Source organism: Octodon degus, unplaced genomic scaffold, assembly GCF_000260255.1.
Source record: "Octodon degus isolate 3935 unplaced genomic scaffold, OctDeg1.0 scaffold00010, whole genome shotgun sequence".
Taxonomy (NCBI): Eukaryota; Metazoa; Chordata; class Mammalia; order Rodentia; family Octodontidae; genus Octodon; species Octodon degus.
The window spans coordinates 21,351,630-21,365,671 of record NW_004524586.1 but is presented as its reverse complement, the minus strand read 5'-3'; the positions used below and the strand labels follow the sequence as shown (position 1 = coordinate 21,365,671).

Below are 14,042 nucleotides of genomic sequence, written 5' to 3'. Positions count from 1 at the left end.
ACAAAGTGGTCCTTCATTTATATCCTCTTTTATTGCTTACTTTTGTCAGAGATGGGTATGCCATTGCCATTCATACATTGTAGGTGCATGAATTCAACAAAGTGATCCAATATAGTCCTGTAGTCCATAATAGTAGTGGGTTATCCACAGGACTGGCAATGTCGGAAGTTGTTGACTTGAGCCTTTTACAGCTCAGCATATGAATGTGGCTTTACTTTCTATGCAGTCCTCAAACTTAATTTGTTCTGCAATTTTGGAAATGGTGACCATGTTTGTGTTTGTGTCAGAAGTAGAAGGCATCAAGCCTTGGTTATATTTTTCACCTGATACAGTTTGCAAACAAAACAAAATTTTCCCCAACAGTTCTGTTTGTGAACCAAAGCATTTATGAACTGAAGCACCACTGTAGAAGGAACTAGACCCAGGCCCAAGCCCTCTGCCTCTGTACTACCCAGGACCCTATTTTTGCCATCGTGACTAAGTGTGGACCTGGATATGTTTTGATTTTCTATCCACAACTGATCCCAGCAGCCATTTCGGCAGGACATGGTGATATCCCTCAACTGGCACAGAGACCTTGAAAAGTAAGATTATTCAGATAAGAAAATCGCTTTCCTAAAACTCCTTCTCACAGCTCAGACCCTGAGAGTCTACACAACACCCTTATCCTTTTTCTATGTTCTCTCTACAGGAATGTGGAGTTAGATGTCTGTTCTAGGAAGGCATTCTTTGTTCAGTGACCTGCATACATGGCCCAGAAGAGACAATTCCTTGAGGACATGGATAATTTGCTAGTACAAGTCATCAATCAAAATAGAAGCTACCTATTAGAGAAGCAGTAACTTAAATGTCAGCTATTTGTACATACTGTACAACACATATGTAAGTGGAAGGCATCAAACTAAGCACATTATAAATAAGTGACATTTTAAGTTAGACTATAATGTGGATTAAAGTGCCTGTAAGCAGGTGCAGGGGCTGGGGGTTCGATCCCTGCGCCTGCTGTGCTGGCCCTGCCCCAGGGTGCGCTGATACAGCGATTGAGACTGAGCACGGTGGCAGGCGCCTGTAATCCCAGCACTTGGGAGGCTGTAAACAGGCGGATCACTACGGGTCCCATCTAGTAGTGAGACCCTGAACACCCTGTATACCCTTACCTAAAATCAAAAATAAATAAATAAATAGAGTTAGACTAATAAAAAAAACCTTTATAAAAGTCCTGACCCCCAAAAGTTTGAAAGCTAATGGGGGACATAGTAAACCTAAAAGTGGCAGCGATGACAACCCAGTTAGAATACATTGACAGTGGGTAGAGGTTTCAAGAGGGTGCTGTAGGAATTAGCGAATGGGACAAAGGTTCCTTGGGAAGTAAGGAAAACAACTCAAGGAAAGAGAAGAGGCAGGGGCTGAGCAGTGAAAGACGAGTAGAATTCAGCAGCTTCTTCTACTGGAAACAGAAGAAATGGCACCGTCAGTGAGATCTGGAGCTTCTGGGGGGCCACTTTCCTCCTGCGGGGTAGAGGATCCCACCCACCAGCCAGGTACCAGCACACTGTCACCGTTTCTTCTCCCTGAGCCATACTTCCAACTGTTCCATGAGATTCCCTGATAGGCAGAATCACTCTTTCCCCCATAGGAAATATACCCAAAATGCCGAAGCAAGAGATTTGTGCCCTGATTTGAGCACCTGCCAATCCAAGCCCAGAAGAGCATCCGGTTGGCCAGGCACCTCCCCACACACACACCAGGAAGCTGAGCGGCCTATAAAGCTGAACTCCAGCCAGCCCTTAGTGGAAGCCCTCCTACCATGGGCCGCTGCACCCTCCTCCTCTGGCTGCTGTTCTTCCAGGCCATTGTTCTACCTGTGGCAGGTAGGGCAGGTAGGGCAGCTAGCGCCCCAGGGCTACTTTGCTCAACCCTTGCTACGAGGGGAAGTTCTGGAAAAGGGAGGTTTCACTCTGTTTAATGTAATCCAATCACTGAGGAGATGTTGCCGTGGTGAACACTGTAAATCATTCATCATTACTATCAGTTTTAACAAGGCCGGGCCAAATATTTTCTGCAAGATTTGTTTTCTGTGAATGAAGGATTAGCTTTGCTCCTGTAAAACATGGCTCTATTTGTAGGAATCTGGAGAGAAATGGATAAAGAAGGAATGTAGGATAATCCAATAAGGTGTTTTAATGTGTTCTTTGATTTATACATTAATATTTTGATATTTAGCACAATGGATATTAAATTACAGTCATTGCTTCTTTGCTGTTACTAAATGAAGTTGGAATATGTGCAGTAAAAATATATTTTATCTTGAAATACTGAACTTTATAAAATATCTGAACTTAGTTTATGAAACCTTCTAATCTGAAAATAGGACTTTTCTATAATAACCAAATTAATCAATTCTATATTCTTGATTTTAATGTGTATTTCACATCTAATCTTCTTAAGAAAATGTTAAGTTAACTTGGAATCAAATTAACTTAAAACACCTATCTCATTTCAATTATCTTTAATTGTTACTTTCATGGCTTTCGGGGAAAATACAAAGTCCTCTACTACATAGACTTTGGACTTGTATCGACAAATGAAAATTTGTTAGCACTATTGACCAGCAAATAGCTTGAATATGCTTCTTACTAACTATAAGGAAAATACATAACTCACCAGCCATACAAGAGTGTGAAGTTTACTCTGACTCTTTTTTATTCTGCTAGTAATTGTACGGATATGCTTGCATCTAATATTCAAATATATTTATCAAGACATACTAGAGTTTAAGAAGGGGTTCAGTGATGTCTTGAATTCTTTATTTCTGGGCCTTTTTACTCATCTGTATGTCCAAAGAGGTTTAAACCTAGGAATATAAAACTTAGGGCCAGAAAGGACTGGTTTATTGCATTCCTAATCAGGTGCTTTCTGGACTCTGGCCTCTCCATATAAGACCTCTCCATATAAGAAGAGATTCCTTCTGAGTCTCCATGCTGAACACTTTCATGTAAGAAGGGTATAATGCATTGAAGTTTACGGATTTAATGAAATCATGTTGGTAAAGTACTTGAAAGAGTGTTTCAGACATAGAAAATACTCAGGCAATATTAGTTGATATTGTAGATGTTACAAATTACAAAATATGTATCTTTGGACTATTTGTACTTTTTTTTTTTTTTTTTTTTTTTTTTTTTTGGTGGAACCAGGGATTGAACTCAGGCCCTTATGCTTGCTGAGGAAGCGCTTATTCTACTGAGCCATCTCCCCGGCCCCAAAATATGTATCTTAAACTGAGAGAAAAATATAATTCCCCAATTCAGAATATAACATTTTACCATGATGTCTCCAGTCCCCTACAAAACCAAAATATTTTGCCCTTCATTATTTCAGTAGTAACTTTGAAGCAATAGATTCAACTTAGAAATGTGTCAGGGAAGGAAGTTTTTCTCACAGTATATCTATACTACTCAGGTAAGAACTCTGGGAATTTATGAAGTATTTGCCACATGTGCCTGGACAGTGATGTGACTTTCTGAAGTATATTAACTCTTGGAAATTTCTGAGAGAGTTCAAAGTTCAAATTCGTCATGTTTGTTACATTGTGGTGAAGATGATGCTGAGTTGTATGATGCTCAGAGTGGTGAATGGCTGGTGTTGGAGATGTCGTCATAGGAACAGTTATAAGTAACACTTGTTGTGGTCCAGAAGGCATCTCAGTGAGCCCTGCCTTGTACCCACAATCTGCTGCTACTCTTAGAAAGTGGACATGGCCTATAACTTGATCTGTCTGGGATCAAGTGCTCAAAGGGTTGAGGATAGATGGAAGGGCAGGCAAGTCTAGCATGAGCTTAGTGAATTGGGGGCGCTAGGATACAAGCTGCTCTCCAATCCAGCAGTTCCCCTAAGACTACACCTTGATAGCCACACGAGAGTGTGTTGGGGTCACAGAGCTGCTTCCTTGGCCCCACTCCACCTCTCATCTCATTGAAACATCAAATCCCACTGAAAGAACCACCCCAAATGAAGGCAGTTGCCACATGGAACAGGGCACTCTGACAATGCAGTTACAATATGAACTCGCCTCTTCCTTGCCTTGTTTTGCTTTCCTTGGAACTTGTCAGCTTTCTGCCAAATGCCATTGTCCTCAGCCCAGTTCCTTGTGCAAAAGAAGGTACTATGTAAACAACTGGGGTAAATGAATGGAAAATGGTGAGCTAGCATCTCACACTCCTGACTCGGCTCATGGGGCCCTTCCGAAACAAAAATAGGAGCTTCTGCAAGTCTAAGGATACTTGGGAGGCTCAGCAGGTCTTGCTGATGTCACTCGCAAGGCTCAGGTTATGAGTATCTTCTCCTGGCTCCTGGCTGCTTCTTGTATCTTTGCCCCCTTTGAAAATCTTTGGTCTATGCTCTCATCCTATCTCTGCCCCCAAAATGTGAGTGTCACCTTCCAGGTAATGGATGAGGTTGCCCTTGAGCTTCCAGGAGCCAGAATTAGTGACATGATGTGACCTAGAAAGCTTTATCAGGCCCCTCATGCTGACTGCACAAGAACCTCTGGACGATGGGGCCAGTGTGGCCTGCCAAGAACAACCCAGAGGGACATGTTGCAGTACCTTAGCGGTCACTTGAAACTGGAAGAGATTTAGAGAACTTGTAGGCTATTAGAACTCAGTTTATATTAGGACAATTTACACGAAGTGTGAGGACAAAGAGCAGCTTGCCAGCTGACCACTGGAGAAAGAAAGAAGGGTAGCATGGGAGAGTGACATTCTCCACGGCAGCACTTGTCCCATCAGGGACACCGTGAAATCGTCTCTACGAACTCCTTTCTGATCAAGTGATGATCTGCTCGGCCCCGCCTCACACACTCTGCCTGCCTCCGCCTTCCCCACCTACCGCCTGCCAGTCCTGCTGCCACTGGAGTGAGATGAGATTCGCAAGTGTGCACAGCTGCCCTGCCATCCCATATAGCTACGGGCAAGTGCAGCCCAGCTCTGCTGACAGCACTGGGGGCTGCTGAGTACACACACTCACACTCACACATAACTGTATGCAGGTCTTGTTACACATTCATTCACACACTCACTCACCACACACAACCAACTTGTTTCATCCACTCTCTTCTCGCCCCCAAGAAGCCCCGCCAACCCTATCCCCTGCCCTCAGTGCCACCCCCTTACTAAGCCATCAGTTGGTTCCCAGCTTAGTATTAAATCTTCCCTCATCCTTGACTGTGTATCATACACACACAAAGAGTACTCCCCAAATGCTCCCAGCAAAGTAGACAAGATGCACCTCATTTCCTAGGCTGCTCTGGTTTTCTGTGGAGGAGAGGCTGGGAGAAATGGGCGCCTCCTGCTGTGTGTACACTGAGTCCTCTACAAGCTCAGAAGATATTAATGTTCTGGACCAGAGACCCACAGCTGTGATAGCTCAGCAGTAGAGCACACACTTAGCATCTGGGTGTCCCTGGGTTCAACCCCGGGACAACACTAAAGAAACAAAGAAAGAACAAACAGCAGGAATCAGGTTTCATGGTCCATGCTGCATCCCCTCTGGAAACTCCCTTTTCTCCCAGCCGGCTTCTGGCCCAGGGTCCTGGTGCCACAGTCCACTCTCCACTTTCTAAGCCTGTGCACTCTGCTTCACCCCATTGCTCCTTTTGAGGGAGAATGTCCGCGAGCCTTTGGTTCATAACCCAGAGGGCCCCGGGGGGCAGTTCCTGAGCCCAGAACCTCGCTCCTTCTTAGCCCTGTGGCATAGCCTTCTTCACTCCTCCTGGATCTCTGGCCAGGCGCTGGCTGGCCCATCATTTCCCTTCTCACTCAAAATCTGGCCCTCTAGTCTATGCACCTTCTCAGGGATCTAATTTGCATCCTGATGAGCAATTGCTAAAATCCCATGATCCTCTAGCTAGGTGCGGTGGCACACACCTATAATCCCAGCTCTAGTGAGGCTGAGACTGAAGGAATGACAAAGTCAAGGTCATTTTGGACTACCCAGCAAGAGCTTTTCTCTGAAAACAAACCAAAAATAAATAAATAAATAAATAAATAAATGAACATAAATAAAATAAAACATCATATGACCCCCCAGATAAAGTCTCCATCCTGTATGAGTTTCTGGCCTCCAGGGTCATGTTTCTTGTTCCATAACTGAACTTTGGAACCCTGTGCTGATGCCTTCTGTCCTTTATCTTCCTTTCCTTCTGAAGAGTGGGCCAGACCCATTACTGCTGCCTCCCAACGTCCTTCACACCCTTCCTCAGTCTTCTCTCATGGCTACCAGCTGGCTCAGGCCCTGTTCTTTCTTTTCCTCTCTCACCTCTAGCCCCTCACCTTGGAGTCCATCCTACACATCCAGTAGGGTCTATTATCCTAATAGCTGCTTTCCAAAAACATGATTATCTCATTCTTTTCTTCAGAAACTTCAACAGCTTCCCCTGTTATCTACAAAATTAAGTCCAAGACCTGGCCTGTCATTCAAAGTCCTTCAAAATCTGTCACAACCTACCTCCTGGCTTTATCTCAATACTATATTTCATTTTCCTATGGACCATCCATAGCCTTAGGAAACATATTTGAAGAAAATGACTTTCATTTGGGGAGCTGTTTTTGCTTGTCTTCTATTTGAGACAGGGTCTTGCTATGTTGTCCAAGCTGGCTATGAGCTGAGACCAAGCAACCCTGCCTCAGTCTCAGAGTAGCTAAGCCACGGAGGCCACCATGTTTGGTGGTATAACTTTGAAATCTTATAGCATGGTCCTCTTCTCCTCCTTCTTCCTCACCTCCACACAAACACCCTATCTGGGACTCCATGTGTGGCACTGAGCACAAGGTAAGTGAAGTCTGTTTTATGGGAGTGAACAACCACATTTTTGTAGTTGTCTTGAGTGTCAGCATCAATCTCCCGCACTCTTGCTGGGGCAGCTCCTCCTGGGCCTTTGGCCACTTAACTCATGAACTGTCTCAGGCAGCCACTGATGTCTGTGGTGGTGGCACTCCTGAAGCCTAAGTGTCGGACTTTGCTGTGTGCAGCAAGTTTAGCAAAGAGGCTTTTGAATTTCATTTAAAATAATTTACACTATGATATCTTGAGTGGCTTGCACTTGAACCTGACATTGCTGCAGAAGAAGGGCAAGCTTGGCATGGGCTTTGCCACCTCAAGGCACCTGCAAGTGTGATTCAGGACAAACAGCAAAACAGGTGCTTGGCCAAGTTGCTGTGGCCCTCACAGAGGCTTCCATGCACAGTACCTCAATGTAGCGGAGAACATCGCTGAAACGGCTTTCTCTCTTCTCCTCTGTCTCCACTGCCTATGCCTTAATTTACCTCCTTCAGGTGTCCTGCCCAGGCAGTTGCAGCAACCTCATGACAGCGTTTTTCATTTGTTTATTTTTGGTGGTACTAGGGATGGAACTCAAGACATTGTGCTTGCAGCAAGCACTTATTCCACTGAGTTATCTCCCCAGCATGACAGCCTTTTCTGTCTCTAGTCTATCCCCTCTCAGTCCATCCTCCAGTCAACTTCCATGAGCGTTGCCCTTATAAGCCTCAGCCGAGCCTTGCATGGCTCTTTGTTCAGTGAAGACTATGCTTGTGCAGACACATATGGCCTTCATGCTCTGTCCTTGTTGGCCACCCACTCTTGCTATGCTGTGACCTCCCCGGGCTCCTACTGCGCACCAGTCTCACTGCATATCATTTTTCCAATATGGCTGTGGCTTCATGCTCCAGTACTTCTACGAGGAACATGTTCTGGCAGCAACCTATCCTTCCTGCTAGCCAGGGATTGTCTTGCCTTATACTTAAGGATTCAATGTAAGAGCCATCTGCCATGGAAAGCCTTTCTCCTGGCCTTCCTGTTCCTTCTGCACATCTGTGCTATAGCATCTACTACAGTACAGAGCAGTGTCCATTACCACCAGCTCCAGGCTGGGAGCACCTGAGAAGCAGGAGGGGTATCTCACTCCTCTTTTGACCCTACATTACACCTGCCTGAGATAATGATATTCAGTAAATATTCTTTGGATTGAACTGCATCTTTAGACTATAAAACAAGACTCTCAAGGGAGTAGGAAATGGTTCTAGGACAGGGACAAAAGAAGCAGCCCAACAGTAGAGACAGTCCATAGACAGCTCTATAGACGAATGTTGGTCCTTTTGGTTGTGTTTAGTTGCTCTTCGTGTTCACTGGAGGCTAACATGGATATTTAGAAAGAGCTCGCTGACAGGTGCACATGTGTGAATGTGGTGGGCTCGTCTAGACTCTAGGAGGAGTTTCCAAGTCAGGGCCACCACTGCCCTTCAACAGCTCATCCACCTGCTGCTGTCACTCTGGGGCAAATTCTCTCCACACTCTTTTGAAATGCTACTCTCCCCTTTATTCATATGCATGAGTCATTTGTTCTCTTGCCTAATGGCACACCTATTTAACATCTCTTTCTGATGCTATGTATCTGTGGGGTTTAAAGTTTGCAGATGCTCCAGTCTAGTAGAACAGGCTCTAGAAGCCAGTGGCCAGCATATTCTAGATGGCAACGATGGCTCCTTCAATTTCACTCCAGACAAGATCTCCTGATGTATTTCTCTCTATGCTTTCTCTTGTATCCCATATCCTATCCGCTAGGTCATCTTGGCTATACTGGAATCCAGCCATGTGGTCCCAGCCAACATTGTCCCTCCCTGCACGATTCTTTGTCTCAAAGCAAATGTCAAAGGGCTTCTCTGACCTATTGGCATCCTTGCCAATTTGTGTTCCTTTTCTTGCTTTCTCTGTTCGAGCTGCCCAGCCTTCTGTACCTTCCTACAATAAGCTGGCAGGCTTGCGAGTCTTCTCCTGGTTGTACAATCTGCCTGGGATAGTTTTCTCCAAATACCACCAGGTCTAATTGTTTTTTATCTCCTTCAAGAGTTACTCAAGGGCTGGAGAGATGGCTCAGTGGTCTAAAGCACCTACTTAGAACAAGCTTAGCAAAGCATCAGGGACCGCGGTTCAATCCCCCAGCACCACATGCCAGCCAGCCCCGCCCCCTGGTGGGCTGAGCTCGCCACACACACACACCCCTCTCTCTCTCTCTCTCTCTCTCTCTCTCTCTCTCTCTCTCTCTCTCTCTCAAATAAATAAAAAAATAAAAAAAAGAGTTACTCAAATTACACTTTCTTAAAGAAGTCTATTGTTATCACTCTTGAGCACCCATTTTTATTTCTTAGCATTTATCAGTTTTTAATATACTACACAATTTGCTTATCTGATCCAGTTTTGTTTGCAGATTGTCTCTCTCCTCCACAATATAAACCCTACAAGAGGTGGGCTCCGTATCTGATTTGCCTAGTAAAAATTTCATGAACCTAAAATAGTCCTTGGTTCACACTTGGTTCTCCTGATGCTAGCCAAATGAATGAATTTAAGTGGCTCAGTTAATGTCAGGTTTCTCCCTTTTCTTCTTTTGAATGTACAAAGTGGAGAAATTTTAGAGAGAAGCATCGAATATATTAGCACTGCAATGTTGAACTATTTCTTTACTTAGTCTTAATTGGAAGAGAGCTGGATGTTTTTCTCCCAAATGCACATTTGTCTCAAAATCTTGCCATTAATTTCTTTTTTAATTTTAATTTTATTTTTTTCTTGCCACTAATTTCTACTTTAATTCTTTTCCATGTTTTGGATTCATGAGTAGCTACATCACAGAGTTTTGTGTGCATAAAAGTTACCTGGGGAACTGGTTCCAAATAAGAACCATATCCTCATAGATCAGTTGGTCTGAAGTAAGGCCTAGGAATCTATGTTTTACCTGTACTGGAACATCCTATAACTCAGTTGTGTCCCAAATTTTCAGATCAAGGAGATTATGAGGCCACAGAGGAAAGTGATCGATGATGTAGAGTGTGCCTAAGGAGAGTCAGATGGAGAGAAAACATTCTCTCAGGTTTTCACAGAGAGCACACTGGCCAAGCAATGGCCATGACTCATCCACATGGCTGACACTCACAAAGGATCTACAAACTGCAGTAAAGGGTTTCGGGGTAAATCCTGAGGGGACTTGACTGACCTTGGCAAATACAAAAGTTACTTCTCTTGTTATAGGGTAAAGTTCAAGCCGTTTTGAAATAACCCTGTATAAGGCTAATACCAGGTTGGAATTTCTTAGTGGGATATGGCAATGTGAGAACAGCAAACTCTTTAACAAGTGCAGGACATTAAAGAATTTTTATCATTTCTAACAGGCTCAAGTTATAGCCCTTTTTCTTTTTCTTTTTCATAGGATATGAACATGGAGCTTTGGGAGCTTTTGGTAAGAGTCACACTTTGGTTTGCCATTAACAGAACACCCCAAAATGCTCTTACTATGCTGATTGTGTTTACCAGTACAACCCAGGAGGTAAGGAGGGAGAAGACAAACAATTTAATCAAAAAGACTCAGAAAGGACAGAAAAGAAAAGGGAAGCTCCCTTGTCTTTAGCTGTGATGGAAACATTTCCTCCCAATCTTTTGTTCTTTTGGTCAAAATACATTTTAGAAAATGAGATGAGGCTATGGATATGGTATAGCAAATGATCACCAAGTGATATAATTGTGCTCAAATTGGATTAAAGACAATCCTAACTTCAGAAACCTAAATAATGCGTTTCAGGCTGGCACCAGGACACTATGTCCCTCCAGCCCCATTCAGCAAGTTTAGAGATTGTGGACAAAAGCATGTCCTTCTTTATTAACCTGAGTCCTCCACTGTCCTCCTTCCTTGAAGTCCCCTTGGGAGTGCCACAGGAGTGAGCACTCTCAGGACTTGGCTCTTGGCTTTCTGGCAGATGAACTATTTGCACAAATATTTACAAGAGCAATGTGTATTAGATGACCCAAATACCTAATCAATTCCCTAATTTCTACTACGCAGAACCTACTGAGTATAAACCCCCAAAGCATGCTGTTAGTTCAATGTCTCTTCCCCCATACACATGCTGGTGCTTGCCCAGTAAACTTAGGTGGACAGTTTCGCATGGCAATGATACACTACATTACTTGTTTCTGTTTGTTCTCTGTCACTAAAACCTTAACTCCATTTCCTGGTGGTGAATCAAAGTTGGTTTTTAACTCCTGTAATGTGGCTTGGTGGGCTATGAGCTCTTAACTGGTAGTAGACCTCCAACCCTGCAGATGCTACCAGACACTTCCAGCCTTAGATGATTTCACCTGAGGCTCCCTATGCACTCACCTCATTCATGAAGCTCTTGAAGTTTATTTTGCTTTGTTTAACACACTGAGAAAGGATCTGTCCTTTTTCCCATTCCTCTTTGTCCTCTTAAATCATTCCTACTCCTCCAACCTTTGCATCCGTTATCATCGCTTAAGAATACAGCCGTCATGCCTCATCATAGACTCTTAAAACATTATGAATACCTCCCTTTCCTTCCTTTTCCTTATGATAACCATATCATAACTTGATGTGGTTATGAATCTTCATTTAACTTTAGATTAATCTGACCACTCCCTCTAGACTCTCAATCTAAGCTCTCCTCTCCATGACTGTAAGGACATCTGCCAACAAGGACCGCGGCACTCTCTACTGTGACCCAGCATATGTGTAATAAACAGCTGAGGTCTGATGCAGAATATGTTTCTTTTCTAACATGCAATCTTTTGTATCTTCGAAAGACTGGCCACAGATACAACTCGTGAATGGGTCAAGCAGATGCTCTGGGCGAGTGGAAGTTTTCTACCGCGGCCAGTGGGGCAGAGTTTGTGATGACCACTGGGACATGAATGAAGCCGACGTGGTGTGCCGGCAGCTGCTCTGTGGGCCTGCCCTCGAAGCCCCCTCTGAGGCACTATTCGGCGAAGGCAAAGGCGAGTTTCTGCTGGATAATGTGGACTGTACTGGGACAGAGAGTTTTCTGGGACACTGTCCTCATCCCGGTTGGCAAGTGCATAACTGTGGTGCTGGAGAAGACGCTGGTGTCATCTGCGCAGGTAACAGCCACTCTTCCCTCCATCAGCATACAACTCCTTACCCAGGCTGCATCTCTGCAATGCCAGTGGCAAAACTTGCAATAGATGTAATCATCAACCATGCTCACCACCTGCGTGTGTCAAAAGTAAAGAGACATCTGTAAACTGAGAGCATTATCTGAACTCAGAAAATTACTATGACATGGAAATGAGTCTTATACAGGGTAAAATAGTAGAAGATAGCAATGTCGTGTTATGAGGACTAGATTTGAAAATATCTGCTGAAAAAAGACAACCTATATAAGAGTGAGGTGACTCACGGGGTGTGCTCTGTCATTTTTCTCAGGACAGTGTGTTCAACAAATAGATAAAGATTTTATCTGCTATAATTCTGCAATCTTGTAAAGGTGGTGAAAGGAAGAGTTTATAGACTAGAATACCTCTAGTTTATTCTATTTGTTGTGAGTTCAGTTCATATATTGCAAATCATAAATCACTAAAGAAATAGTAATCACCAACATTAGTCTGGAGCAGATGCTCCTGGTCTTGGCATTCTACACATCAGGGGCCAGGCAGGCACCGTCCTGTGTAGTGTAAGCTATATGCAGCTCCCTGACCTTTACCCACCCGAAGACAATAATACCTCACCCCAGTTGTGACTTTCAAAAATGTCTTCCATCATTGCCAAGTATCCCTTTGAGAAGCAACTGCCTCCAACTCAGAACCACTGTCGCACATGTGACATATTATCCATCCTAAGGACATAAATTTGTGTGCCAATTGGAGAAACTCATTTAGTGTACTTACAGCAGTGAACTTAGTCCCTAGCCAGAATGTTCAAGCGGAAAGACTATTATAGATCTCCATGGTGTGAATATACTGTGTTAGCTTCTAAAGTCAATTCAGACAGTTCCCTTATTGGAATTTGTATATGTGTTCTGTTTTGATTTTCATTTAGTTTTTGTCCATCTTTTCCTTGATTTTTAAAAAAAATTATGTGGGGTTAGGCTTTATAAGTCCATCTGAACAGTCTGCTCTATACAACCATGTGGGTCCACCTGTGTTGCGGGAGAAGTAAGTGCTTCATACTTGGACATATCCCAGAGGTCACTCTGCTCCCCATTAAGGTGCAGTGCCCAACGTGCACAACTGAAAGGAGAAGAGACTTACTTTGGTTCACGGTTTCAGATGTTTTAGGTCCATGCTGTTAGCAGACTCTGCACTATGGAAACTGCACTATGGAAGAAGCTGCCCATGTCATGACAGCTAGGAAGCAGAGAGCCCAGGGAAGAGCAAGGGCGGGAGCTAGCTCCTTACAGGTACCTCGCCTGAGTGACCTGCTCCTTCTGATGCTATCCCATCTCCTAACAGTGCATTCAGTTACTGAATAAATATATGGCTGAATACAGTGCGCCCACAATCCAATCATCTGCTGAGAGCCCTACCTAGAAGTACATGAGGATTTGGGGAAAATATTCTTGATTCACACTGTGACACCCAGATTCAAAGCACAACCACAATTAATCTAGCAAGTGTCACTAGATGCAATATGTTAGCAGCTTTTAAAATTGGTAATTCATTAAAGCCATCTGAGAGACCCAGTCCTAGCCCAGGCCTGGTGAGTGTGTGGGAGAGCTTCCAGCTACCCTGAGCTGGCGGGACCTACTGGTCCCAGCCCAGGCACAGCATGGGTGAGACCCTCTTCCATCCCCTTGGGATGCCCCCACCACTCTGCAGCACCTCCCCTACCCCGCCTGCCCAGTAGGAATTTCTGCCGCGTTCCGGGAACCCCTAGATCCAGTCATAGCCCAGGCCCGGTGAATGTGTGTGAGAGCTTCCAGATACCCTGTGCTGGCGTGACCTACTGGTCCCAGCCCAGGCGCATCATGGGTGACACCCTCTTTCACCCTCTTGGGATGCCCCCCCCATCACTCCATAGTACCCCCGCACACCCCGCCCACAGAGTAGGAATTTCTGTCTTGTTCCAGGAATCCCCAGATCCAGTCCTAGTCCAGGCCCGGTGTGTGGGAGAGCTGCCTCTCCCCCCTACTCCACCTTGTCCCCTCCAGACTCAGCTCAGGCCTGGCATACAGGCCTGGGGTGAA

General features: G+C 44.5%; 1 protein-coding gene across 1 annotated transcript in view; it reads left to right on the top strand.

The window, feature by feature from the left end:
- Positions 1-1,797: 1,797 nt before the first annotated feature.
- The window catches only part of LOC111815021 (putative DMBT1-like protein), a gene marked incomplete at its 3' end in the record, with an annotated part of 23,844 nt that continues 11,599 nt past the window's right edge, over positions 1,798-14,042 (top strand). The window contains exons 1-3 of the mRNA XM_023709052.1: positions 1,798-1,871; positions 10,256-10,285; positions 11,644-11,958. Coding sequence (XP_023564820.1) covers positions 1,808-1,871; positions 10,256-10,285; positions 11,644-11,958 — 409 coding nt within the window. The remainder of the gene's footprint in view (positions 1,872-10,255; positions 10,286-11,643; positions 11,959-14,042) is intronic.